At 42.8% G+C, this 27156-nt stretch overlaps 2 protein-coding genes across 4 annotated transcripts in view; both read left to right on the plus strand.

Annotated features, from left to right (window-relative positions):
* BTBD1 (BTB domain containing 1) overlaps positions 1 to 6874 on the plus strand; it is a 51186-nt gene extending 44312 nt beyond the window's left edge. Inside the window, exons 6-8 of the mRNA XM_039480054.2 lie at positions 398 to 485; positions 4467 to 4613; positions 5086 to 6874. Of these exons, the coding sequence (XP_039335988.1) occupies positions 398 to 485; positions 4467 to 4613; positions 5086 to 5244 (394 nt within the window). The 3' untranslated portion in view covers positions 5245 to 6874. The remainder of the gene's footprint in view (positions 1 to 397; positions 486 to 4466; positions 4614 to 5085) is intronic.
* A 5120-nt stretch (positions 6875 to 11994) lies between these two features.
* On the plus strand, positions 11995 to 26951 carry C5H15orf40 (chromosome 5 C15orf40 homolog). 3 transcript variants are annotated; one of them, XM_039480052.2, is made up of 4 exons: positions 11995 to 12068; positions 13295 to 13421; positions 14975 to 15102; positions 18015 to 19430. In XM_039480052.2, the coding sequence occupies exons 1-4, from the start codon at positions 12039 to 12041 to the stop codon at positions 18108 to 18110; spliced, it is 381 nt and encodes a 126-aa protein (XP_039335986.1). In that variant the 5' UTR covers positions 11995 to 12038; the 3' UTR covers positions 18111 to 19430. The 3 variants fall into 3 exon arrangements, with proteins under 3 accessions (XP_039335986.1, XP_039335985.1, XP_039335984.1); XM_039480051.2 differs by lacking the exon at positions 18015 to 19430 and adding an exon at positions 26873 to 26951 and having other exon boundaries at positions 12002 to 12152; XM_039480050.2 differs by having other exon boundaries at positions 12002 to 12152.
* The last annotated feature ends 205 nt before the right edge of the window (positions 26952 to 27156 follow it).

Consider the following 27156-nt stretch of genomic DNA (forward strand, 5'->3'; position numbering starts at 1 on the left):
CTAAATATGATAGGCCCTTAGTAAGTGTTTTTTTAATTGATAATTATCAGTTTGAGATGCTGGGCTTCAGTCCTAATGGCTGACATGTCTGCATTCATGAAAAAGATATACAAATATTTGGACTCATGTAGCACTAAAATTATTACAACAAAAATGGGTATTGAGGTTAAATGCTTTTACAAAACGAGTTCTTAGGTTCCTGTTAAGTTCAAATTTACTCTAGAAAGTAAGTTTTTTGGTAAGCAAACAGATGACATTTCTGAGGATATCTAATTTGTTTTTCTTTTTATAAGCAAAACTGGGTGTTCCAGGTGGCACTTAAAAAAAATTATAAACCTTCAGAATATGAACACATGGGATTAATTATGTTATTTTATTTTTGGCTTCTTTCTCTCAGGTTCACAGTTAATAGAAGGATTTCTATAGTTGGATTTGGCTTATATGGATCTATTCATGGCCCTACTGATTATCAAGTGAATATACAGGTACAGTTTCCTCCCCACCATATATCATATTGAAATATAACAAACAGATAACTTTACAATAAGATACTGTTCTGACAGAATTTAAATTTCAATATAATTATCAAAGGAGTCAGAAGGTCTATTAGCATTGTAAGCATAGAGAATTCTGTTTTAGAGTTGTTTCAAACTTTTTAGTCTGGTTGCAGAAAATTGGGGTCTTTCACAAAAGTATTATCATATAAGGAGCTCTCCTTTGTCCAGGAATCCCTTCTATTAGTACTTGCTGCTGTGAGTCTTAAAACATCCTCCTACCTTTTTCATGGCACCATCCACTCTAGGACTGAAACTGTCTAAATTTCTTGTAACAGGTGTGAACATCCCATGACTTCCGAGGGTCTGGCAGACCCTGGTTTACTCTTCGTTACTTTTTTTTGAGACAGGGTCTCACTTTGTCACCCAAGCTGAAGGGCAGTGGTGTGAGCACAGTTCACTGTAGCCTCAACCATCCAAACTCAAGCAATCCTCCCACCTCAGCCTGCCAAGTAGCTAGGACCACAGGCCTGAGCCATCTTGCCCAACTAATTTTTCTTTTTTCTTTTTCTTTTTTTTTTTTTCTTTTTGAGACAGAGTCTCGCTCTGTCGCCCATGCTGGAGTGCAGTGGCGTGATCTTGGCTCACTGCAACCTCTGCCTCCTAGGTTCAAGCAGTTCTTCTGCCTTGGCCTCCTGAGTAGCTGGGATTACAGGTGCCTGCCAACATGCCCAGCTAATTTTTTGTACTTTTAGTAAAGATGGGGTTTCACCATGTTAGCCAGGATGGTCTTGATCTCCTGACCTTGTGATCTGCCCGCCTCAGCCTCCCAAAGTGCTGGGATTACAGGTGTGAGCCACCGTGCCCAGGCTTTTCTTTCTTTCTTTTTTTTTTTTTTTCTTGTCTCTCTGTGTTGCCCAGGATGGTCTTGAGCTCCTAGGCTCAAGTGATCTTCCTGCCTCAGCCTCCCACAGCATTGGGTTTACAGGCATGAGGCCCCTCTTCATTCTTTAGGCTTTCTCAATCATGTAGTTCTTTCAGATAGGGCACTACTCCCTGATTTGGAGGAAAGTTAAATACCTGTCTCCTTCCTTTTCTTATTAATAAACCAGTGTTCTTTACACTTTTGATTGCATGCCCCAATTAGTAAAATTATTTTTTAAAACACATCCATATATTTTTATTTATAAACTTACATATGCAATACTGCACATTTTATGTATAAATTGAAACATGAAAAATATGAGAAAGTACACTGTTTCACATTTTTGTTTATTAACAGAACCCACCATCTCTAAAATGTTATTAATCTATTCTCTCTCTTTTTTTTTGATATGGAGTCTTGCTCTGTCACCCAGGCTAGAGTGCAGTGGTGTGATCTTGGCGCACTGCAACCTCTTCCTCCTGGGTACAAGCAGTTCTCCTGCCTCAGCCTCCCAAGTAGCTGGGATTACAGGCGTGTGCTACCACATCTGGCTAATTTTTGTAATTTTAGTAGAGACAGAGTTTCACCATGTTGGTCAGGCTGGTCTCGAACTCCTGACCTCGTGATCTGCCCACCTCAGCCTCCTAAAGTGCTGGGATTACAGGCGTGAGCCATTGTGCTCAGCCTGTTAATCCTTAATAATAAAAACTTCGGTTAACTTTGTGATCAAAATGCGTTGTTAGTTTTCAAAATTCTGGTTTTCTGTTTTGTGATACAACAGTTCAAACATCTGGCTTGACTACAGCAGAAAAAGATACCATACTACCTCAGAAAGATGATCGCATCCTCCAAATGGGAGAATCGCATTATTGGCTGTGTCAACAAAATTATTCTACTTATTTTCTAATGCTGTACACTAAAGTTTATAGTGAAATTCAGCTGCTAAATTTACATCATTTGTGTCAGTTTGTTGTACTTAGAAGCCAATTAGAAAGTTATATTGGGGCCGGGCACGGTGGATCAAGCCGGTAATCCCAGCACTTTGGGAGGCCGAGGCGGGTGGATCACAAGGTCGAGAGATCGAGACCATCCTGGTCAACATGGTGAAACCCCGTCTCTACTAAAGATACAAAAAATTAGCTGGGCATGGTGGCACGTGCCTGTAATCCCAGCTACTCAGGAGGCTGAGGCAGGAGAATTGCTTGAACCCAGGAGGCAGAGGTTGTGGTGAGCCGAGATCGTGCCATTGCACTCCAGCCTGGGTAACAAGGGCGAAACTCCGTCTCAAAAAAAAAAAAAAAAAAAAAAGTTATATTAATTTTTCTTTTTTTGAGACAGAGTCTGTCACCCAGGCTGGCATGCAATGACACAATCTCTGCTCACTGCAACCTCCATCTCCCGGGTTAAGTGATTACTGTGTCTCAACCTCCTAAGTAGCTGAGATTACAGGGTGTGCCACCACATCCAGCTAATTTTTGTATTTTTAGTAGAGATGGGGTTTCACCATGTTGACCAGGCTGGTCTTGAACCCCTAACCTCAAGTGATCCACCCACCTAGGCCTCCCAAAGTGCTGGGATTACAGGTATGAGCCACTGTGCCCAGCCAGAAAGTTTTATTAATATTTTAATAAATAAATTTTAAACTGAAATTATTTGACAGATTTTTTTTTTTTTTTTTTTTTTTTGAGATGCAGTTTCACTCTGTTGCCTAGGCTGGAGTACAATGGCATGATCTCGATCCACCACCTGGGTTCAAGCGATTCTCCTGCCTCAGCCTCCTGAGTAGCTGGGATTATAGGCATGCTCCACCACTCTTTGCTAATTTTTGTATTTTTGGTAGACACAGGGTTTCACCATGTTGGCCAGACTGGTTGGTTTTGAACTCTTGACTTCAGGTGATCCACCCGCCTGAGCCTCCCAAAGTGCTGGGATTACAGGCATAAGCCACTGTGCCTGGCCTATGTGAAAGATTTTTCAACAGGTCAGAAAATTTTGTTTCCATGTATTTTAAGTACAGAAAAACGTTAGCGAACCTCTGAAGAATATATAGGATTTCACAGTCAGTCCCCACTGTACTTTATATACTTTTTAAAACTATTGTTAAGATCCTATTCGGCCGGGCGCGGTGGCTCAAGCCTGTAATCCCAGCACTTTGGGAGGCCGAGGCGGGTGGATCACGAGGTCGAGAGATCGAGACCAACCATGGTCAACATGGTGAAACCCCGTCTCTACTAAAAATACAAAAGATTAGCTGGGCATAGTGGCGTGTGCCTGTAATCCCAGCTACTCAGGAGGCTGAGGCAGGAGAATTGCCTGAACCCAGGAGGCGGAGGTTGCGGTGAGCCGAGATCGCGCCATTGCACTCCAGCCTGGGTAACAAGAGCGAAACTCCGTCTCAAAAAAAAAAAAAAAAAAAAAAAAGAAGATCCTATTCAATAGACGCCATGAACCCACTTAAGTACACTGGATAATCGGCAGACCCAGGAAGGTGCAAGTTCCCACTGTCAGCCTCTCTGATTGTGGAACCTTACTCCTACATTATGTATTACAGAAGACACCAGACTCCTTGTGTACAAAGTGAGGGAGGGCATCAGGATTATAGACACATTAAAATGATGAATTACAAATACTATGAGTCAAATAGTAGAAACAGGCCAGGCACAGTGGCTCTTGTCTATAATCCCAGAACTTTGAGAGACTGAGGTGGGCAGATCACTTGAGACCAGGAGTTGGAGACCAGCCTGGCCAACATGGCGAAACCTTACCTCTACTAAAAATACAAAAAAGTTAGCTGGATGTGGTGGCATGTACCTGTAATCCCAGCTACTCAGGAGGCTGAGGCACAAGAATTGCTTGAACCTGGGAAGTGGAGGTTTCAGTGAGCCAAGATCACACCACTGCACTTTAGAATGGGCAACAGAGCAAGAGTCTGTCTCAAAAAAAAAAAAAAAAAAAGAACACAGAGATTCCTAAGGGCTTCATATTATTTTCTATAGTTTGCTTCATTTGGTTTAACTTAAATGTAACTTGTCTCTTAAAAATTACAGATCATTGAATATGAAAAAAAACAAACCCTGGGACAAAATGATACCGGCTTTAGTTGTGATGGGACGGCTAACACATTCAGGGTCATGTTTAAGGAACCCATAGAGATCCTGCCCAACGTGTGCTACACAGCATGCGCAACACTCAAAGTAAGAGTCATGCAGGATGTTCCAGATGGTCTCCTCTTGAATGTTGCAGAAAGCGTGTTTTAGCTGAGAGTCATGGACAGCTGAGCCATTTATAAAGAGGGGAGAAAAGAAACTGGGAGCGGAAATACTCCACTGCCTTAAGAAGAGAAGTGCTTCTTTCCACAGCTCTATTCTGAAAGAAATAGCTCTTCCTAAGAAGTAGCCTTTTGTTTCAGTAAGCAGTTGAATGTTTGGCAGAAAATAAGTTATTTTTGTAAAAATCTTTTCACTGTTTTCTAATATCTGGGCTCTGTGTTCAGTATTTTTATTCATTAATTAGTTTTTTGGTAAAAACATCATTTTTCTCTAAATGACAGCATAAAATTGTATATAGGAATGATAATGAAATATAATAGAACATTAATTAAAATACCACAATACATTGAGTGCTTATTAAATGAAAATTACTAAGGAACCTTTTATTCCCATTTAGGGTCCAGATTCCCACTATGGCACAAAAGGATTGAAGAAAGTAGTGCATGAGACACCTGCTGCTAGCAAGACTGTTTTCTTCTTTTTTAGTTCTCCTGGCAATAATAATGGCACTTCAATAGAAGATGGACAAATTCCAGAAATCATATTTTATACATAATTTAGCATTGTAATACATCTTGGCTAAATAGTACCCTACAATCTAGTGTCAAAAACATAAGTAACTGGCCACAAAAAAGTAGTTTGAGTGTTGTCAATATTTATAAGTGTAAGATAAGAAACAGTTTCTTAGAGGAGATAGAAAAATGTTTAAATCTTTGCATGATTTAAAAACAGGTTTTCCATTTTCTTATAACCTTATGGGAAAAGAACTGGGTTTAACGGTTTAAAAAAAAGCACAGCTATTTCAGCTTCATCTTGTATAATTTCATAGGTTGGCTGACTTAGGGTCTTTCAATAGTTTTGGAATTGAAAGATTCTTGTTATATATAGCTAGTTTGGGTTCATTTTTGTTGTAACCATTTTGAAGGTTAGATGAGATGGGCAAATTGGCTTACCTATTTTGAAGGTTGAATGAAAAGAGATGAGTCAGTATTTCTGCAGAATTCCTATTAACTCAAATAACTAATTTCAGAAAATTAAGAAGCTGACTTTATATTTGGGGGTTTAAAATATCTGGTTGTTGGCATTTGGAATTGTGCTGAAAGAGGCCTAATGAAATGCCCAAGAAAATTTTCAGTGCACTTACAGAAAAGAATATTTTGTAGTAGTATAGTAATTGTTACGTAGTACAGTTTTAAAGTTATAATGGAATTTGTGTAAATTCACAATAATGTGATGTAAACAGGATCTAAGACTGGATTCTGTCACTAAGCTGCACCACTATACCTGTCTTGCTGTGTGGAGGATGCTGTTGATAATTCCCAAGATTGAGATGATGATGGTGATGACGACTGGGTGAACAGACATCACGTCAACATTGTGATAATCCTGTACAGCAAGAAACCAAATAAAATACTAACATTTCTAACAACTGCTCTGATATTGTAAAGAGATCTAACAGAATCACTCCTGCTGAAAAATACACTTTCTGCCACCTACACATCTCTATCTGGGAAGTAAATTTGCTTCATGGTCATGACCCCATTAGTCACTGTTACAGCTGTGTTGGGGATAGGATGTATATCTGGCAGATTGACATTTATACACTTTTTTATAAAGCAGATTTTTAAATATAAGTAACATTCATTTTTCTCCCTTGAAAGTGATTCTCTTACAAACAATGTAAGTGTAATTAAGGTATATCAAATTGTGGAAGGTGATTAAAAATCAAAATTCTTTTAAGTATCAACTTAGATAATTTTTTCTAAATAGGATATTAAAAATTTTCATCTAAAGTAATATTTCACTTTATATTGTCAAGAAGGTAGTGAAGTATATTGGTGACTGAGGTCTCTTGAAATTGCTAAAGGGAAATTTTTCTATGGTAATGCTTTTATGGCTATAAACCTCAGTTAAAAGGAATATCTATGGGATATTTGGTTCTGGTTAACTAAAAATTAACCAGTAAACATTGTAGTAACATGACAGAAAATACTTCTGCCTTAAAAAGTATGATATGCCAGAGATGAGTTAGTGTTTCTTGATGTTGGAGGCCTTTCAAATGCCTCATCTGTTGTACTGAACAATTGAAACTGCATGTAGCCATTAGAAGGGACAAGAAACAGAACTGTTTACTAACTGGGACATCCCCTGGAATTTTTAAAAATAAATATATATGTATTACTCTTTTTTTTTGTCATTTGTCTTTTTCTTCTAAAAGTGAATATAAACACCATTTTGGTTTTTTGTTTTTGTTTTCTGAGATGGAGTCTTGCTCTGTTGCCAAGGCTGGAGGACAGTGGTACCATCTCAGCTGACTGCATCCTCCATCTCCTGAGTTCAGGCAGTTCTCCTGCCTCAGCGTCTGGAGTAGCTGGGATTACAGGTGCTCACCACCACGTCCTGCTAAATTTTGCATTTTTAGTAGAGACAGGGTTTCACCATGTTGGCCAGGCTGGTCTCAAACTCCTGACCTCAGGTGATCCACCCGCCTCAGCCTCACCAGAGTTCTGGGATTACAGGCATGAGCCACAGTGCCCGACTGTAAACACCATTTTGGAACAAAGGTTCTAGTTACTTGAGGTTTAACTTTATGGGAGTAATGCAATACAAAATAAAAATGCCTCATTGCTGACTTAAAGCAGTTCATAGGAACTGCAGTGATAACCACTGCTGCCGTTTGTTTCTTGATCACTTCTTTTTGTGGTCTCAGGTTTTTCTCTCCTGTTCTAATCTCAGGAGGTGGAGAATGAAGAATGTGGGAGAATCCAAGAAATAATCTTTACTGGGGTGTGACTGTCATCTCACAGCTGTTTATTGGTAGTAACTACCCAAGTGACTATTTTGTACCAGGCTCTTCAACAAGTACTTTACTACTTTTTTTTTTTTTTTTTTTTTTTTTTTGAGACAGTCTTGTTGTGTTGCCAGGCTGGAGTGCAGTGGTATGATCTCTGCTGACTGCAGTCTCCACCTCCCAGGTTCAAGCGATTCTCTTGCCTCAGCCTCATGAGTAGCTGGGTCTACAGGTGTGCACTACCACACCCAGCTATTTTATTTTATTTTATTTTTTGTATTTTAGTAGGGACGGGGTTTCACTGTGTTGGCCAGGATGGTCTCAATCTCCTGACCGCGTGATCTGCCCACCTTGGCCTTCCAAAGTGTTGGGATTACAGGCGCGAGCCACCGCACCCAGCCTACCTTTTGACATTCTTACTAGTTTCTCACAGCATTGATATGAGGTAAGTACTGTTACAATACCCATTTCACGGGCAAAGAAAAAGCCGGCTGGGCACGGTGGCTCACACCTGTAATTCCAGCACTTTGAGAGGCTGAGGCAGAAGGATCACTTGAGGCCAGGAGTTCAAGACCAGCCTAGGCAACATAGTGAGACCCTGTCTCTGAAAAACAAGAAAATATAGCTAAGTTGTGGTGGCACGTGCCTGTAGTTGTAGCTGCTTGGGAGGTTGAGGGGAGGATTGCTTGAGCCCAGGGGTCCAAGATTACAGTGAGTTATGATAGCACCACTGCACTCCAGCCTGGGCGATAAAGCAAGACCCTGTCTTGGGGAGGGGAAAAAAAAAGTTCAGTAAGTGGTGGGAAGTGGAGTTTAAACCCATTGACATTTCCCACACTACAGAGTTGAGAAAATATTTTGCTGGGTCCAAAAATAGTATTTATGTCACCATTCTCAAACTCTGCAGTAAGACCCAAAAATATGCTTGACTAATCTGTATTTACTGTAGAATATATTTTAAGAAAGTGTGACATTCCAGTATCTGCCCAACAAATTGAGATTACTTGCATTATCAGTGTTTTTAAAATTATTTTTAACTTGGAATAGATAAGCTCGTAAGACATTAGAGAAAGCAAGGTCTTCAATGTGATATGTTACGTGTAATGTATTTAAAACATTGTCCCACTTTTTAGTACTTCTTCAAACCACTTTCTACTTCCTTCTTCTAGTCATCCAGATTCAAGACCTGGAATTGTCCCCGAATTAGAAAAAAACATCCTTCACAAGAAGGGTGGTACCATCACAGTCCCAGCCCTAACAACCAGCCCGAGCTACACCATGTATTTATTCACATACACCTAGTTTGTGTGCTTTTAAAAACCACTTTTCCTGTTTCTCCATTGCAGGTTTTTAAATGGAACTCTATATAAAACTGAAGATAAAATGAGGCCTGTAGTTACACAGCTGCTGAGGAAGCTGAGGCAGGAGCATTGCTTGAATCCAAGAGCTTGAGACCAGCCTGAGCAACGTAGTGAGATCCTGTCTCAAATAAAATAATATGCGAACCACCACAAACATTTACAAGGGGTTTCCTGCCATTTGAATCTTAGCCTCTGTGTTTTCCCTCACTGTTAGGCAGTACGTCTTCGCACTCTGCCTCTCTCCCAGAGACAGGGATGTGGGCAGGACAAACCAGTCAGGTGCACAGTTTGGTGGCACGTGGGGCAGATGGCTTTTCTCCTCCCCATTGGCACAATGAAGTCCTCATTCCCCTACTCCCAAGTCACGTGTGGGAAAGGCCGCATGGTTTGCTGCAGGGCACCTCTCCACTCTCTCCTCGCCCATCTGGCCACTTGCCAGATGCCATCGTAACACCGTTACAAATGTCCCCTTTATTTCCTTGACAACTGCCAAACCTCTGAGGCTGCTGTGACTTCACCCAAAGCAGATTCTATAAATGACTGCTATATAATGCTGGTTCAGCTTTTGTGCCTTAATTCTTCACTGATTTCAAAGAAGGGAAATGTGGTTTTGGTTTAACACCTGGCTCACTTGCTTCTGCTCAAGCCTTTGTACTGTATGGCCTCAGTGGCCATGTGGACAACCCAGCTACACTTAGGCTTCCAGTTTCTTCTTTACCTCCAGCAACCTTCACCATTCCTTCTCGTGGCCACACTGTATAGCCTTTCATGATGTGGAATTGCCGTACATCTGAAATAGTAAATTCAGACATCCCACTCTCTGGCCACAACCTTTGGTGTTTCTTCAAGCAGTCACTCACATTCCAGTTACTCTTGACCTCTGTTCTTTTCTTCCTTCTCTACCCAGTTAGGCTCTATCTTTGATCTCCCTCAACCCCTCTCCATCTTTAGTCTTTAATCACTTTAACCATTTCATCAATGAACCTCAATCCACTTGTATATAGCTGAATGAATCCAGTTCTGACTGCTTTGGTAGTAACACTGGGACCAAAAAAGAAAAAAGAAATTTAAATTTAAAAAACAAAAAACTTGTAGCTGTTGAATCTAGGCATTTGAAAGAATCAAACTATAGGCCGGGCGCTGGCTCATGATTGTAATCCTAACACTTTGGGGAAGTGAGCCGATTGCCAGAGCTCAGGAATTTGAGACCAGCCTGGGCAACAGGGTGAAACCCTGTCTCTACTAAAAATACAAAAAAATAAATAAAATGGGTGTGGTGGCACGCACCTGTAATCCCAGCTACTCTGGAAACTGAGGCAGGGAGAATTGCTTGAACCCGGGAAGCGGAGGTTGCAGTGAGCAGAGATACCAGTACTGCACTCCAGCCTGGGCGACAGGTTCTTCCCATCCCTCTGACTCTGTCTCAAAAATAAATAAATAATGTAACTATAGATTGGGATCATGATGATTTCATGGTTTCCTTTAACTGTCAGTACTACAGAGTGAGTTGCAAAAGTCAGCCCTTTGCCATTCTCCAGAGTCCCAATGCAAAGCTGTTCCACTTTGCTCACACCTTCAACACCTTCTCCAACCTTAGTTAATGAAAGAAATTCCAGCTCCCATCAGCAAACCTATAAACGCACCTACATGTCCACTTAAGCTTCTCCTTAGGAAGGGAGAAGTGTCTACAGTCTCCTGTAGTGCAGTCAGGCTCTGCTTGAGCTGACCCCACCTCTTCAGGAACCGCCCTCTGCTGTAACCTCTCCTCTCCTGGCTCTTTCCTACCAACCTTCAAATATGGTAAAAATACAAGTCTCTGAACGTCATGTGCCCCTCCAGATGCCAATTGCTCCTTCACAGTAAAGTCACTGGATTATTCTCTACACTTATCTCCATTTCCTTCTCTCCAATGAAACTGCTCCAGCCTGGGTCACCAACACCGCCCAGATTTCTAAGTCTTGCGGTCACTTCTCAGTCATTACATGTGACACGTTCTCTCTGGAGCATTCATCACTGTTGATATTCCCTCTCGAAGCACCCTTCCTTAGCTGCCATCACACCGTACTGCTACCTGGACAACGTCCTTTGTTGACTTCTCTACCTGCTCTTGCTGTTCTATCCCGGCCCTCGTGCTCTGCACACACTTTCTCAGCCTTTCTCTCATCCATTTCCATAGCTTAAATTGCCATGTATTTTTCAGAAGATTCCAGAATCTCTATTGCCAGCCTTGATTTTGCAAACTTCAGTTACATATATGTAGTTACCCCTTTGATATTTGTACTTGGATGTCCGGTGGTCATCTCAAACTCATTATGTCCAAAGCTGAACTCCTCACCTCGGACTCCCAAACCTGTTCCTTGGGCCCCAAACCTGGGCATTTCCTTGACTCTTCCCTCTTATTCGCATATCCCGTCATTCCCAAGTTCTGATCATTCCACTTTCTGAAGATCCTTGAAATGATCAGCGCTCCATCCTCGCTGCAGTTACTTTAGTTCAGGCCACCGTCTCCCATTTAGGGGGCGGATCTCCCTATCTCTGCCTTTTCCTCTGTCAGCCACAGTGCAGTTGATGTCTTTCTAAAACAACAAATTGGGCTCCCAATCCCTTGCTTCAAAGCCTTCAGTGACTCCATGATCTTGCTTCTGTTGATTTGTTTCATGCCTCGCCATATCACATGTGGCAGTGCATTTCCTCTTTTACATTGTGGGATCCGCTGCGCCTGGCACAAGGTAGGTGCGCTATCGATACGTGGAAGATTCACAAGGGCACGAGGCTCTATATAGACTTGCTGGCCACAGGCAGCAGCGTGGGGCTTTGCACCTGCTGCTTGGCTGCTGCAGGAGCGAGAAGACACCTGGCCCTGTGCACTCCTCACCGCGCTCTCCAATTCTGAGAAGTGACAATACCTTTCTTTCCCCGATTAGGAAAGAGGAGATCAGAAGTGACACACCTTCCCATCAGCTAAGGAGGGTGGGCCATGACACGGCGGGGCCCCAGCTCCCCAGCTCCCCAGCTCCACCTCCTGGGGCCCTTTCCAGAACAAAAGAGGCTCGCGCATGTTCTGAGGGCAGGACACTCGCTCCCGCCGGCCGTAAGGTGTCGCCCTCGGGCCAAAGCGGATGCGCGGCGCGCTGGGGCCGCTCCTGCCCGCTACCTGCGCAGGTGCAGAGGGCTCTTCCGGCGCCTCCCCGGACAGGGATGCTGCGGCTCTACCGAGGGCTGAGGAAGGTCGGTGCAGAACCCAGTACTTGGGGTTCCGCTCGGCTTCCTCTTGCCGCCGAGATGCCTAAGAAGGCTGGTGCGACGACCAAGGCCAGTGGCAGGTCCCGTGGCAGCAGAGGGGTGGGCCGCAGGGCTCCTTGTTTAGGAGCGCGGGAGAAGCGGGGCCCGGGTGTGGGTGGAGGCACCGCCGGCAGTTTGCCCTCTCTCAGTTCCGGGGCCCAGGACAGCCGCCGCCACCCCCAGAGCTGCGGCTCCTGCTGCAGTCACCCCGCCTCAGTAGGCTGCGCCGCCGTCCACCCGGTGACGCCCGAGCGCTGGGCCCGGCGGCAGCCGAGCTCTCCCAGGGCTGCGTGTGCTGACCTCTGTGACCTCTCTGGCCTCCCTGCACTCCCAGGCCAGCGCTTCACGTTCCAGCAGCGGCGTGACGCCTGCGCTTCCCCGGGAGGCTCTGTTCTGCGTTCTCCTCCCTTACCTTGGCTGATCGCAGCCCTTCTGTCAAGAATACACCACTCCCATTTCCACCGTCTTTGCCTGGCCAACCGCAGTCCGTTTCTCAGACTCAGCTCCAGCACTGCTTCCTGCCACTGCTGGCAGGATCCTCCAGTGCCCCAGTGCCGAGCTGCCCGGGCGGTAATGCCCCGTGTGTATCTCATGGGTGCACTTAGCACAGTGTTACTATGATTTTGTGTGTTCTTTTCTCCCTCGCAGTAGTCGGAGCTCCTTGAGAGCAAGGACCTTGTATCCTTATATACATATCCATTGCCTACATATTTGTTGAATGAAAGTTCCTAGCACAGCCCCTGTCCCATAACAGGCCTTTAAATATGAAGCCCTACTGTTTTTGTTTTTTTTTTTCTCCCTCTTCCCCAACACGCACACATACACACTTTCACCAACATGTATTAGCTCCGACTGCATGAGATACCATGATGAATAATAAATGGTCCCTGCCCAGGAGGAATTGTCCGCTAGGGAGGAACAAGCATTAAGGTTTAGAAGCCAGAGTTAGGTTTTCTTGCAGGGGAGGGAAAAGCACTGTTGGGTTGATGGGAATGGTTCATGGGAGAATTGATTAATGAAGTTCGTGGGAAAAGCATCCTAGGTGGCCAGAAGTCCCTGGACACCACTGATTAGCCTAGTTTGTTAAGGGTGAAAGGGGGCAGTGGAAGGATCAAATTAAATGTGTGGGAAAATGTTTTGTAACCTGTAAAGTTGTGTGGTTGTCATTTCAGGGTAAAAGCCAGAGCAAAGAACCAGAGAGACCTCTTCCGCCCTTAGGTCCTGTGGCAGTTGATCCTAAAGGCTGTGTCACCATAGCCATCCATGCCAAACCTGGCTCGAAACAAAATGCTGTAACAGGTATGCCTGGACGCTGGGGTGGGATTTAAGTGTGAATCAGGTGTCTTTTCCAGCCTCCCTTTGCTTTGGCTAACTGAAAGCTTATCCTGTGACTGTTGATTTGTCACATCTGCAGTTAGAAGCTTCTCCGTTTTAAAACTCTAGTTTCTAATATAAAGGTGCCTGAAAGTGAATTTATCTTTAAATCATGCCAAGTTACACAAAACCATTGTATAATTTTCTTTTTTAAAATACGATATTTAGAAAGGACAGATACAGAAACCTATGTATAGCCTAGATTTTTAGTTTGTCTTGTTTCAAAACTGGAGACATTGGCCAGAGAAAGAAGAGACATTTTAGTGTAGTCTAATGATCAGTGGCCTAAGGAGAGGGAGGAAACTTGAGATCTGAGACCAGTGATCAGTTCCCATGTGAACTTGTTTTAAATAAAACAGTATAAAACATTCATTGCCCAGTTTTTTCATCTGTCAGATGAGATCGCTGGACTAAGTTAGAGGCTTTCAAGCTATTCTGTGGAGTGCTGGAGGTGCCTCGGGAATCAGCTTTGGGCAAAGGGGAGGCCAGGCACACAGGACTCTTGACTAGCTGTGTTTACGTTTGTTTTAAATATTGGGATTCTAGAGAAAATTGGGGGAAAGGGATTCTCAAGGAGAAAAAAGTTCAAAAACCATTGCTCTGAATTATTTTGAAGGTCTTTTTCACCTCTAAAGCTCTGTATTCCAAATTATGTTTAGATTTTGAAAGGAAGACCACAAAATTGGCATGCTAGGCCTGGTTTATGCTGATGATCAAGTTAACTTGGTCATATTCTCCTTGGCCAGCATTTTCTAAGTAGTGGGTATGGACACTGTCTACTGTTGTAGTATTATGTTTCATTACATCTAAAATGGGAGTCTGGTTGCCATGGCTCATTTGTAAAATAGAGGTAATATTGGTACTAATATCTTCATTAAGTCTTTATAAGCATTAAAGAATTAATATTTGTAAAGCCTTTAACACGTTTGTGTGTGATTAAAATTAGTGTATAGTAAGTGCTATGTAAATATTTGTTAAGTAAACATTATTAAATTTTTAGAACCTTCAAGATAAATGTCACGTAAGAGGTGAACTTAGTCTAGGGCTCTCATTTTCCTGATGAGGACACTCTGCACAACCCCATGCAATCTAATAAGCTACCCTGTCCCTGCATTTCCTTAGTGACATTAATGAGGCTGAAGGCCATCTCTGACTCCCTGCCTGGGGCTCTTAACACACCAAGGGCAATTTCCAGTGGCAGGATACTCCCCAGGGCTCTGTAAGCCCATCTTGGTCAGCAAGATTGGGTACATACCAGTTTTCATCTTTGGGTTTATTTCCCGTAACGGTAGGGCCATTTTTATCATGTTCATGTTCCCTTAAATGTGATTAGTTTAATCATTCATTTCTTTATTCAATAGTTATTAATTGAAAATCTATGTGTCAGGCAAATAAATGCAAACTCTTTTACAAAATGTCCTCACTTCATGAAGAAAAATAACTTCTTAAGGATAAAGTCCACCCTGTTTTCATTCCAGATTTGACAGCAGAAGCCGTAAATGTAGCTATTGCAGCACCGCCATCAGAGGGAGAGGCTAACGCTGAGCTCTGTCGGTATCTTTCCAAGGTCCTAGAACTCAGGAAGAGTGATGTGGTTTTAGATAAGGTAGGTCTCTCTCGCTCTCTTTTTTGAAATAAAATCTTGCTCTGTCACCCAGGCTGGAGTGCAGTGGCACAATCTCAGCTCACTGCAACCTCTACCTCCAAGGTTCAAGCTATTCTCCTGCCTCAGCTTCCTGAGTAGCTGGGATCATAGGCTCACGCCACCACGCATGGCTAATTTTTGTATTTTTAGTAGAAACGAGGTTTTACCATGTTAGCCAAGCTGGGATCAAACTATTGACTTCAAGTGATCCACCTGTCTCAGCCCCCCAAAGTTCTGAGAGTACAGGCATGAGCCACTGTGCCTGGTGGTCTCTCAGCTTTGGGCAAGGGTGAAGGCGAGGCACACAGGACTCCTGACTTTTTAAACATCTTTGATTGTTTTATTTTCTTTCTTTTTTTTGAGACGGAGTCTCGCTGTAGTGCAGTGGTGTAATCTCGGCTCACTGCTACCTCTGCCTACTAGGTTCAAGTACTTCTCCTGCTTCAGCCTCCCCAGTAGCTGGGATTACAGGCACCCACCACCAGGCCTAGCTAATTTTTATATTTTTAATAGAGGCAGGGTTTCAACATGTTTGTCAGACTGGCCTGACCTCAGGTGATCCACCTACCTTGGCCTCCCAAAGTGTTGGGATTACAGGCGTGAGCCACTGCACCTGGCCTTGTTTTATTTTTTGAGACAGAGTCTCACTCTGTTGACCAGTCTGGAATGCATTGGCATGATCTCGAGTCACTGCAACCTCCTCCTCTTGGGTTCAAGCGATTCCTCTGCCTCAACCCCCTGAGTAGCTGGGATTACAGGTGCCCCCCACCACATCCAGCTAATTTTTGTATTTTTAGTAGCGATGGGGTTTCAGCATGTTGGCTGGGCTGGTCTCGAACTCTTGACCTCAACTGATCTGCCCACCTCAACCTCCCAAAGTGCTGGGATTACAGGCGTGAACCACCATGCCCAGCCATCTTTAATTATTACACATCAATAATGATTCATAAAATACTGAGGGTTTTTTTGTCTTTTTCAAATAATTGGGGAACTAGTTGTTTTTAACTTTTAAATTTATTTAATCACAGAAATCTGTAAATTCTTCCTATTTAGTCTCCTTCATGCCTGCTGCCTTAATCCTTACTGAGACTGTCCACACTGTATGCTTATGCGTCTTCACTGCCAGCATTGCCAGCATTTTCTTCTTTCTGAATTCATTCCTGAACCTGCTATCAGATTAATCTTGCTTACCTCTCTCATCCTTCAAGCCATCACCACACTAAACAATCTAAAGCATTTCCTATTGTTAGTCATCTCCATGAGTGACTCTGTCATGTACTGCTGGTCCCCTACTCTGCCCTTGCTCACTAGAAGAAGCTCATTGGGAAGGTAGAAGGCTTGTATGATGTCATTAATACGGTTTTGCACTAGGGGTGGATATCAAAATCACCTGGGAATGATTTCTAAATACAGATCCCTGAGTCTTACTCTAGGCTTCTTGAAATAGAATCTTCAGGAATAGGGTGCAGCCATGTTTATATTTCTTAAAGCTCTACTTCTTTTCCAATGCTATACTATATTGCTCCTATCTGGGTTCGAGCTGGCATTCAAAGTCATTGATTAACAGACTACACCTAAAAATCCATTTGAATGTCCCACCTGTGGCAAGTAATTTCTGATTTTTGGCTGGTGCTCCTGCTGTGACATTTGCCTGAAGGGTGTTCACCACTCGTCTGCCTGTGCAAATTCTACCCATGTAAATAAATCCCTTCTCAAATTTTATCTTCTTTAAAAGATGTGTTTGAAAACAAATCCTTTTTTAAAGTTGTTTTAAGTGATTGTGAAATCATGGCACTTGGATATGTGGCTGCTTTTTGTTTGGAATTTTCAGAAATGTTTAACAACATAGAGAACAGCAATTTGTTTATAATTGTTTTATTACAAAGTTTATATAAAATTGCAATATGTATTTTGGTATTTTAAAGATTCTTTTCTTTTTTTTTTTTTTTGAGACGAAGTTTCACTCTTGTTGCCCACGCTGGAGTGCAGTGGCATGATCTCAGCTCATCACATTCTCTGCCTCCAGGGTTCAATCGATTCTCCTGCCTCAGCCTCCCAAGTAGCTGGGATTACAGGCATGCACCACCATGCCCTGCTAATTTTGTATTTTCAGTACAGATGGAGTTTCTTCATGTTGGTCAGGCTGGTCTCAAACTCCCGACCTCAGGTGATCTGCCTGCCTTGGCCTCCTAAAGTGTTGGGATTACAGGCGTGAGTCACTGTGCCCAGCCAAGATGATTTTCATTTTTAATTTAAAGAATTGCTTAAGACTAGAATATTATAAAGATTCCGGCAAGGCGTGGTGGCTTGCACCTGTGATCCCAGCACTTTGGGAGGTCAAGGCTGGTGGATCATGAGGTCAGGAGATCGAGACCATTCTGGCTAACACAGTGAAACTCCATCTCTACTAAAAATATAAAAAATTGGCCTGGCATGGTGGCGTAAGCCTGTAGTTCCAGCTACTCAGGAGGCTGAGGCAGGAAAATCACTTGAACCCAGGAGGCAGAGGTTGCAGTGAGCCAAAATCATGCCACTGCACTCCAGACTGGGCAACAGAGCGAGACTCTGTCTCAAAAAAAAAAAAAAAAAAAAGATTCCACATTCATCTTTGAGATTTTAATGTCCAGCTTTTATTATAGAAATTGATGTATGAAGATAAAAACCCTGGAGAGTTGTTAGTACTAACAAATGTTTAGTGACAAATGCTAGTAAGGTGGAATCTTAAGAGATAGTCTTTGGTTAGACCAAAAGTAACCAAGAGAAAATGGTACCTAAGCTATCAGGAAAGCCCATCGTACAACTGAGGTCTGCTGTCTCCTAATGGCATTAGAGTGTGCTAAACAGTAAAGCATATTTCTTCTCTTTTGGTCCAGGGTGGGAAATCTCGTGAAAAGGTGGTGAAGCTTTTGGCCTCTACAACTCCAGAAGAGATCTTGGAGAAATTAAAAAAGGAAGCAAAAAAAACATAAGAGCAAGAAATGAGGCCAGGTGTGGTGGCTCATGCCTGCAGTCCCAGCACTTAGGGAGGCTGAGCAGGCAGATCACCTGAGGTCAGGAGTTTAAGATCAGCCTGACCAACAAGGTGAAACCCTGTCTCTACTAAAAATACAAAATTAGCTGTGTGTGATGGTGCATGCCTGTAATCCCAGCTACTCGCGAGACTGAAGCAGGAGAATTGCTTGAACCCAGGAGTTGTAGCAAGCTGAGGTCATGCCATTGCACTCCATCCTGGGCAACAAGAGTGAACTCCCTCTCAAAAAAAAAAAAAAAAAAAAAGAAATGAAAAATACATCCTTGAGAAACTTTTTTATTGCTAACGGTAAAAAGGCTGTTAAATAGAAACATATACTATATCCACAGAAGAGCATGCAGAGAGTAATATATATATTCAAATAAGACTTCAAAAAGTAGAAATTTTAAAAGTGCTATACATTGAATACAGGTTCTGAAATCCCTAACCCCAAACAGCCTGGAACATGTTACTCTGATTTCATGGCACTATAAAATAACAAGAGCTGGAAAGAGTATTCAAGATGACCTGATTTAACACCTTTCATTCTGTGGGCGGAGCTTCTGATACCTAGAAGTTGAGAGACTTACTCAAGATTGTACCATGCAAGCTGGCAACTAGAACTCAGATCTTTTGACTCCTTGTTGAATTAAGTTTTTCCAGATTGTAAATTAAAATCATCATATCTCCACAACCGTTCTGGAATTCTGCAGATTGCCTTCTAATCCAGTTTACAAGTGACAGAAAACCTGTTATGCTGCTTTGTAGTCTTTCCTTAGATTTTAAAATGCTTATTTAAAGCAGAATTTTTTTTTACATCTTTTGAAAACTACATTCGCCGTTTTGTGAAAAAGTAAAGAAAAATCAGACTTTTAATATGAATTATAATTTTTGAGATGGTACTGAATTTTCTTCTTCCTCAGTGGTAACTTACAATCATCAGATTCAGTAGTTTTTTTTTGGGAGACAGTCTTACTCTGTCGTCCAGGCTGGAATGCAGTTGTTCCATCTCGGCTCACTGCAACCTCTGCTTCCCAGGTTTAAGCGATTCTCCTGCCTCAGCCTCTTGAGTAGCTGGGACTTCAGGTGCACACCACAATGCCTGGCTAATTTTTTGTATTTTCAGTAGAGACAGGGTTTCACCATGTTGGCCAGGATAGTCTTGATTTCTTGACCTCATAATCCTCCCACCTCAGCCTCCCAAAGTGCTGGGATTACAGGCGTGAGCCACGGTGCCTGGCTTACCCCCACCTTAATAAATGATGATTACTTGTGCAAACATGATTGATTCATCATTTATTAACTTGGGTGCTTACTTGACAGACACTGCTAGGTGCTTTGCCTACGCTATACTTTGACAGAACCTGGGAAAGAACAGCCTGGCTTGTTATGCCCTGGAGGCAGGAGCAGAGATCTCAGACTCGTGATTTCTGTGAGCCATTCCACCCTTTACTCTTGGTTAGGGGTTGGACAGCAAGAACCAGAGGATGGAGGTGGCAGTGTTTAAAATTCCAAACACCGAGGCCAGGTGTGGTGGCTTGTGCCTGTAATCCAGCACTTTGGGAGGCTGAGGCAGCTGGATCACTTGAAGTCAGGGGTTCAAGACCAGCCTGACCAACATGGTGAAACCCTGTTTCTACTAAAAATACAAAAAATTAGCTGGGTGTGTTGGTGCATGTCTGTAGTCCCAGCTACTCAGGAGGCTGAGACCCAAGAATTGCTTGAAGCCAGTAAGTAGAGGTTGCAGTGAGCTGAGATTGTGCCACTGCACTTCAGCCTGGGTGACAGAGTGAGAGTCTGTCTCAAAAAATAAAGTTCCAAACGCCTAGATGCACAAACTTTCAGCTCTCTGGGCTAAGGGTTGTCAGCATCTTCCTCTTAGATTACAGGGATTTGGTTACATAGTTCCTTAGCTATAATGCAGAATATAAATTTTAGAACCCATGTGTCCCCAAATTCAAATTGTTTTAATGCATGTAACTAGTGACTAAAAACTTAGAATTTCAGTTTACGTCCAAGAGGTGGCACCATAACACAACAGCAGAAAACTACACAGACTGAAACTTGGTTCCTTTTGAAGTGAACAGTGCTATTAGGAAATTTTTTCTGCAATGCCTGACTACCATGCTCACACGCTGTGATCCTTCTTGTCTTCTCAGAGCCATTTTTTTACCTTGAGAAGGAGTCTTGCTCTGTCACCCAGGCTGGAGTGCAATGGTGTAATCTCGGCTCACTGCAACCTCTGCCTCCTGGATTCAAGCGATTCTCCTGCCTCAGCTTCCCAAGTAGCTGGGATTACAGGTGTGTGCCACCATGCCTGGCTGATTTTTTGTATTTTTAGTACAGATGGGGTTTCACCATTTGGCCAGGCTGGTCTTGAACTCCTGACCTTGTGATCCGCCCACCTTGGCCTCCCAAAGTGCTGAGATGACAGGCATGAGCCACTGCGCCAGACTTCAGAGCCATTCTTTAAGCTTAGTCCCCCTGTATCTTAAATTTAGCTCAGGCCTGAGTGTTGTTAACTTGGGGCCAGCTGGGTACGTGAGCATCTCAGCTCGTTGCTATGGTGGAGGCAGCATGGTCCCGAGTTCCTCCTTTAACTGCAGCTTTCAGAAATCCAGGAAGCCAGTGTTTTTGAAAATGGACCTGGGTGGGGCAATTAGCAAGGAGCTAATTTCTAATCAAGATGCCAACTTACTAAGTTGAGTGAAGAACAGACCTGCCAAATAGACTATAGTGGGATCTATGTGAGCACGTTCTGTCCCTTTGGGAAATCTCTTTAAGAGAATCATTTTAAGGCTGCTTGGAGAGCTTGGAATCAGAGCGAAGGAAATTAGGAGCCAGGGTAAGGGAGCTCCGACCATCTAGAGCTCCCATTTCTGCTGCAGGGATGGACCTATGGTAGCCGCCAGCCACAGATCCTCTTCTGGGATAACACTGGAGATAATGATCCTTCATGGTACAGGAAATTATTTTTTCTAGGTTGCAGGAAGAGCACCTATTTCTACCCACATAGGCGTTCCTCAGACAATCCTTAGAATTCAGTTAGTAAGGGTTTTTGCATTTTATCCAGTCTGCCATCAGTCCCCCAGAAAGAATTTGGGAGGGAAGAATCCCCAAATTTTCGGCCACAGGTTACATACTCCCTGGTCATTTCTACAGGAAACTCATCTGTGTTTTTACTGTCACAGTGATGTTCAAACTTTCATCAGAGATGCCCAGGGGGATTAGACCACTGTGGACAATAAGGGAGTGAGTCAGGTCAACAAAATGCTAGCCTTTAGTCCTCTTCTACAGCCATACTGGGCGGCATGTCCACATGATAGCTGCTTCTACCACATGTGGCTATTGAGCACTTGAAATGTGGCTAACAGAATTTAAAAATAAAAGATAAGGCTGGCCATGTTGGCTCATGCCTGTAATCCCAGCAGTTTGGGAAGCTGAGGCAGGAGGATAGCTTGAGGCCAGGAGTTCAAGACCAGCCTGGGCAACATAGTGAGACCCCATTTCTATAAAAATAAAACTAGCCAGGCATAGTGGCTTGTGCCTGTAGTCCCAGCTACTTGGGAGGCTGAGACAGGAGGATCACTTGAGCTCAGGAATTCAAGGTTGCAGTGAGCCACGATCATGCTGCTGCACTCCAGCTTGGGTGACAGGGTAAGACCTTGTCTCAAATAAATAAAAAGGAAAAACAAAAGCATAATAGAAATACAGGCCATGTTGGAAACAGTCCAACAGAGAGGAGGCTGAAAACGGTATGGAATTTAGAAGGCAAGATAGAGAAGAGTGAAGAAAGAAAGGAAAATGACAGCTATAGAAATCACTTAAAAATTACTATTTTTTGAGACAAGTTTCACTCTTGTTTCTCAGACTGGAGTGTCGTGGGGTGATCTTGGCTCACTGCAACCTCTGCCTCCCAGGTTTTAAGTGATTCTTCTGCCTCAGCCTCCCAAGTATCTGGGATTACAGGCCTAAGCCACCATGCCTGTTTATTTATTTATTTATTTATTTATTGTATTTTTAGTAGAGACGGGACTTCTCCATATTGGCCAGGCTGGTCGTGAACTCCTGAGCTCAGGTGATTCGTCCTCCTCACCCTCCCAAACTGCTGGGATTACAGGAGTGAGCCACCTCGCCCAGCCAAAATTAATCATTTTTGTATTGTTTCACTTATTTATTGTTTTATAAACACACAAGTTGAGGAAATTTTAAAATGAGAAAAATACATATATAAACAACAAAGCTCTAACCATTAGCCATTAAGAGCAGTTTTATTTACCTAATTCAGACAGAGAGGCTGGAGATTCTTTAGGGAGTTAAAGGTACTAGCAGTGGAAAAAAACCATGAGATCATCATCACATCATCCCCTGAAGCTGTCTCAGGGGAAGTCACTGAAACCCACAGACAATCTAACTGGTAATTAATACATAGGGCTCTTTGTGCCCCTTAGGGAGAGGAATGAAAACAACTGAAATCAGCCCATCACCCCATAAAGACACTGGTGAAAGATTTGCAAGTTGTCCTTTGCACCCTAGCAGCCCACAGATACCTCACTCTAATGTCCAAACCTGACTGGGTACCCATTATGTGCCTAGTTCAGTGAAGCATACTTTATGCTTTCTTAATCCTGCAGTGGGGCAGTCAAGTCACGTATTAGCTGTTTGTTCTTGTTTTTTTAGATGGAGTCTCCCTCTGTCACCCAGGCTTGAGTGCAGTGGTGTGATCTCGGCTCACTGCAACTTCCACCTCCCAGGTTCAAGCAGTTTTCCTGCCTCAGCTTCCTGAGTAGCTGGGATTACAGTCATGTACCACCACACCCAGCAAATTTTTGTATTTTTAGTAGAGATGTGTTTTTGCCATGCTGGCCAGGCTGGTCTGGAACTGCTGACCTCAGGTGATCTGTCCACCTTAACCTTCCAAAGTGCTGGGATTACAGGCATGAGCCACATGCCTGGCCAACTGTTCTGACCAAAGACTTTTCTTCATTAACCTGCTCCTCCTATTCCATCCTGTAAACCTTTAAATCTAAGGGATATTATCCACAGCTCATCTCCACTTTTCTAATCTGACAGCACTGATCATTGAATTTCTCAGAAGCCAGATGTTTCTCTGGCACTCAGAGGCCTCAGCAGCGTCACGGCAGCTGAAGTGTCACTTCGTCCTCACCCAGGGCACACCGTGACGTTGTGCAGCCCCACTGATTGGGACCCATGCAAACACCCTGGCCCAGGGCCACTCTCCCCCAGAATGTCCACAGGTCAAGGGATCTCCACTCCCATCCTTATTTTCCTCAATAGCTGGTCACAGCAGTAATCAACCAGACTTCTAGAAAAGAGATATCCGCTCTCAAGGCTGCCGTGGACTCCAGTGGTATAATCTACTACTTGAATCTAGTTGTTTCTTTCATTCCATAATAATAAAATATAGCGGGTGTCAGTAGAAATCTTTCTTTAGATATTATATCACATCTGGATACATCTGAATCCTAAAGGATTAATCTAAATATTAACAATTGACTTCTGCCAGTGTCAAGAGTATTTTCTCCTGTTGGTCTTAAATCAGTTTTAAAATTTGAGAGTTTTAAAAGCATATCTTTATATGTTCATAAATAAACAGAACAAAAATGCTTTGAGTGCCATATATATAATTTTTTCATACAGAATTAACCAAAGCCTTATTTATTATTTCAAAATTCTCATTTTTATATATATTTAACTTTTTTTTTTTTTTTTGAGACGGAGTTTCGCTTGTTACCCAGGCTGGAGTGCAATGGCGCGATCTCGGCTCACCACAACCTCCGCCTCCTGGGTTCAGGCAATTCTTCTGTCTCAGCCTCCTGAGTAGCTGGGATTACAGGCACGCACCACCATGCCCAGCTAATTTTTTGTATTTTTAGTAGAAATGGGGTTTCACCATGTTGACCGGGATGGTCTCGATCTCTTGACCTCGTGATCCACCCGCCTCGGCCTCCCAAAGTGCTGGGATTACAGGCTTGAGCCACCGCGCCCGGCCTATATATATATATTAAATACATGTCTTTGGTTAAAATGCAAGATACTGAAAGAAAAATGCATATAGGCATTTCAGATAATAATTTACATGTATTTCATTTGTCTGACATTACAAAGTCAGCATTTTCACACTAACATTCCCAGCTAACTGAAGTCCGATTGTAATAGAAGCCGCCGTAAGCTGGGAATATTTATTTCTTATATTTCCTAAATTTAAAAAATTCCTTTCACTATACATGATGGTGCTAATTAAAAGAAGTCAACAGTCTAAGGCATAGATTTCCATACACAGCCAAATCTGTGTTTAGATTGAATCAAATAAAATAGGAAGTCTAGGAAAATTTTTAAGGTGTAAAAAAATTGTATTTAGGTTGGCTTGAACTTGTCTAAAAATAAATAAATTTTAAAAAATTATATTTAGGGCCAGGCGCGATGGGATATACCTGTAATCCCAGCACTTTGGGAGGCTGAGGCGGGTGGATCACTTGAAGTCAGGAGTTTGAGGCCAGCTTGGCCAACGTAACGAAACCCCGTCTTTACTAAAACAACAAGAATTAGCTGGGTATGGTGGTGGGCAGCTGTAATCCCAGCTACGTGGTAGGCTGAGGAAGGGAGAACTGCTTGAACCCAGGAGGTGGAGGTTGCAGTGAGCCCAGATCGTGCCACTGCACTCCAGCCTGGGTAACAAGTGTGAGACTCTGTCTCAAAAAAAAAAAAAAAAAAATTAAAAAATTAAAAATTATATTTAGGAAACAAGTATAGTTCTTTTATGAGAGTTCAAAATTAGTGCTGTCAATAACCTTCAGGGCAAATGATCACTCCCTTCAATTACAACAGTCTTAACTTAAAACTGACATTTCATTACTCTTAATTCTATCATAAAGTCATATATTTTTCTTTTTTTTTTTTTGAGATAGAGTCTTGGTTTTTCACCCAGGCTGGGGTTCAGTGGCACGACCTCAGCTCACTGCACCTCTGCCTCCTGGGTTCAAGCAATTCTCCTACCTCAGCCTCCTGAGTAGCTGAGATTACAGGTGTGCACCACCACGCCCAGCTATGTTCTTGTATTTTTAGTAGAGCGGGTTTCACCATGTTGGTGAGGCTGGTCTCAAACGCCTGACCTTGTGATCTGCCCACCTTGGCCTCCTAAAGTGCTGGGATTACGGGCATGAGCCACTGTACCCAGCCCAGTCCTATATTTTACTTTAGGTGAATCAAATACAATGAAAATTATATATTTGTCTGTTGAGCATTATAAGGAACATGGCTTTGGAAACAAAAACCATGCTAGAAATCTTCTCAGATGTCTTTTTCCTATATAGTTTCAAGAACCCCAAAACTATTCTCAAAGCAGTGACTCAAGTTTATTACATTCTATATAACTCCAAGTCTGCCTAGCACTCAAAAACAAAACACAAAAAACTCTGAAACTTCCCAGCATCCTGTTCTCAAAAGGACATTAATCTGGTGTGTTCAGTAATTAACATTGACATTCTAAACTCACTACCAATTTCCAAACAGCAAATGCTACTTATTTTATGTATTTATTTCTGAGATGGAGTCTTGCCCTGTTGCTCAGGCTGGAGTGCAGTGGCGCGATCTTGGCTCACTGCAACCTTTGCCTCCCAGGTTCAAGCAATTCTCCAGCCTCAGCTTCCCTAGTAGCTGGGACTACAGGTGCACACCACCATGCCCAGCTAATTTTTGTTTTTCATAGAGATAGGGTTTTGCCATTTTGACCAGGCTGGTCTCAAACCCCTGACCTGAGGTTGTCCACCCGCCTTGGCCTCCCAAAGTGCTGGGATTACAGGTGGCCAAATACTACTAATTTTAGCTCAACTTTTTTTTATACAAACTGTCTTCCACATTTGAAGTGTTTATTTTCTGAATGATATAACTTGCTTTCCTTTGCTAATTCACGTATGAATTCACATAAGGAAACGGTCAGAAATCCTTAATTCTCAACGTCTCCTGCCTTACCTTATCTTCTGTCCGTTACTTTACATCCTTCATATCAACACTATGCTTTACAATTTACCAAATACTTCCCTCCCGTTGATTCAACAAATGTTTATGCAGCACCTATTATGTGCCACTAGGGGTTTAATGGTCACAACTCTGTATTCTCAAGCCTCCTTTAGTTATTTATTTTAATAATTCTATGAGGGTGGCAGGTTGGGTATTGTCCTCCTTTTTACAGCTGAGCCAGTAAGTTCAGCGTTTACATTATTTTCTCAAGGTCACATACTGGAAGCTAGGACTCCTTATGCCTAATGCCATATGTTGTTATAACGGACTGTCTACTTGAAATTAATTCTATTTGACACTATTTTAATTATTTGTTCTCACTCTTAAATTATCTTTAAGCTTTTTTCATGTTATTTTCTGTCTCATGAAGCAGAAACTGTGCCTTTTATTTCTTCCTGGTTTTAAGTACATGGGCAGGGGTACAGTCTGATAGTAACTGCTGTTAAAAAAAAAAACCATAACTACATAGATTATTCATGCAGCATGCAGAATTAACTCATGTTGAAAGGAGGTTTCTTCCCATTTTTTCAAGCAGGGCGGATACTCAGGTCACAGGCAGCCTAGCTGTGTTAGGAGTTAAAACGTTTAAATACTGTTGGAAACCACCTCTCTTCTGAGCTTTTTGAGAAGCACCCCTTCAGTGCTGGCCTCGGACCCACACGTCTCCCTTTATGTCAACAGCTGGCACAGCAGAGAATCCTGCCCTGAAGCTGTAGTCAGCTACCGTCCCAACTACTGCTCAGCGCCCGTGCTTTCTCAGGTAATATGATTTTATAAATTGTTTTGTTGTTGCTGTTGTTTGTATTTTTTTGAGACGGAGTTTTGATCTTGTTGCCCAGGCTGGAGTGCAATGGCATGGTCTCAGCTCACTGCAACCTCTGTCTCCCAGGTTCAAGTGATTCTCTTGCATCAGCCTCCTGAGTAGCTGGGATTACAGGTGCCTGCCACCATGCCTGGCTAATTTT

The sequence above is a fragment of the Saimiri boliviensis genome, chromosome 5, assembly GCF_048565385.1.
Source record: "Saimiri boliviensis isolate mSaiBol1 chromosome 5, mSaiBol1.pri, whole genome shotgun sequence".
In the NCBI taxonomy this organism is placed as follows: Eukaryota; Metazoa; Chordata; class Mammalia; order Primates; family Cebidae; genus Saimiri; species Saimiri boliviensis.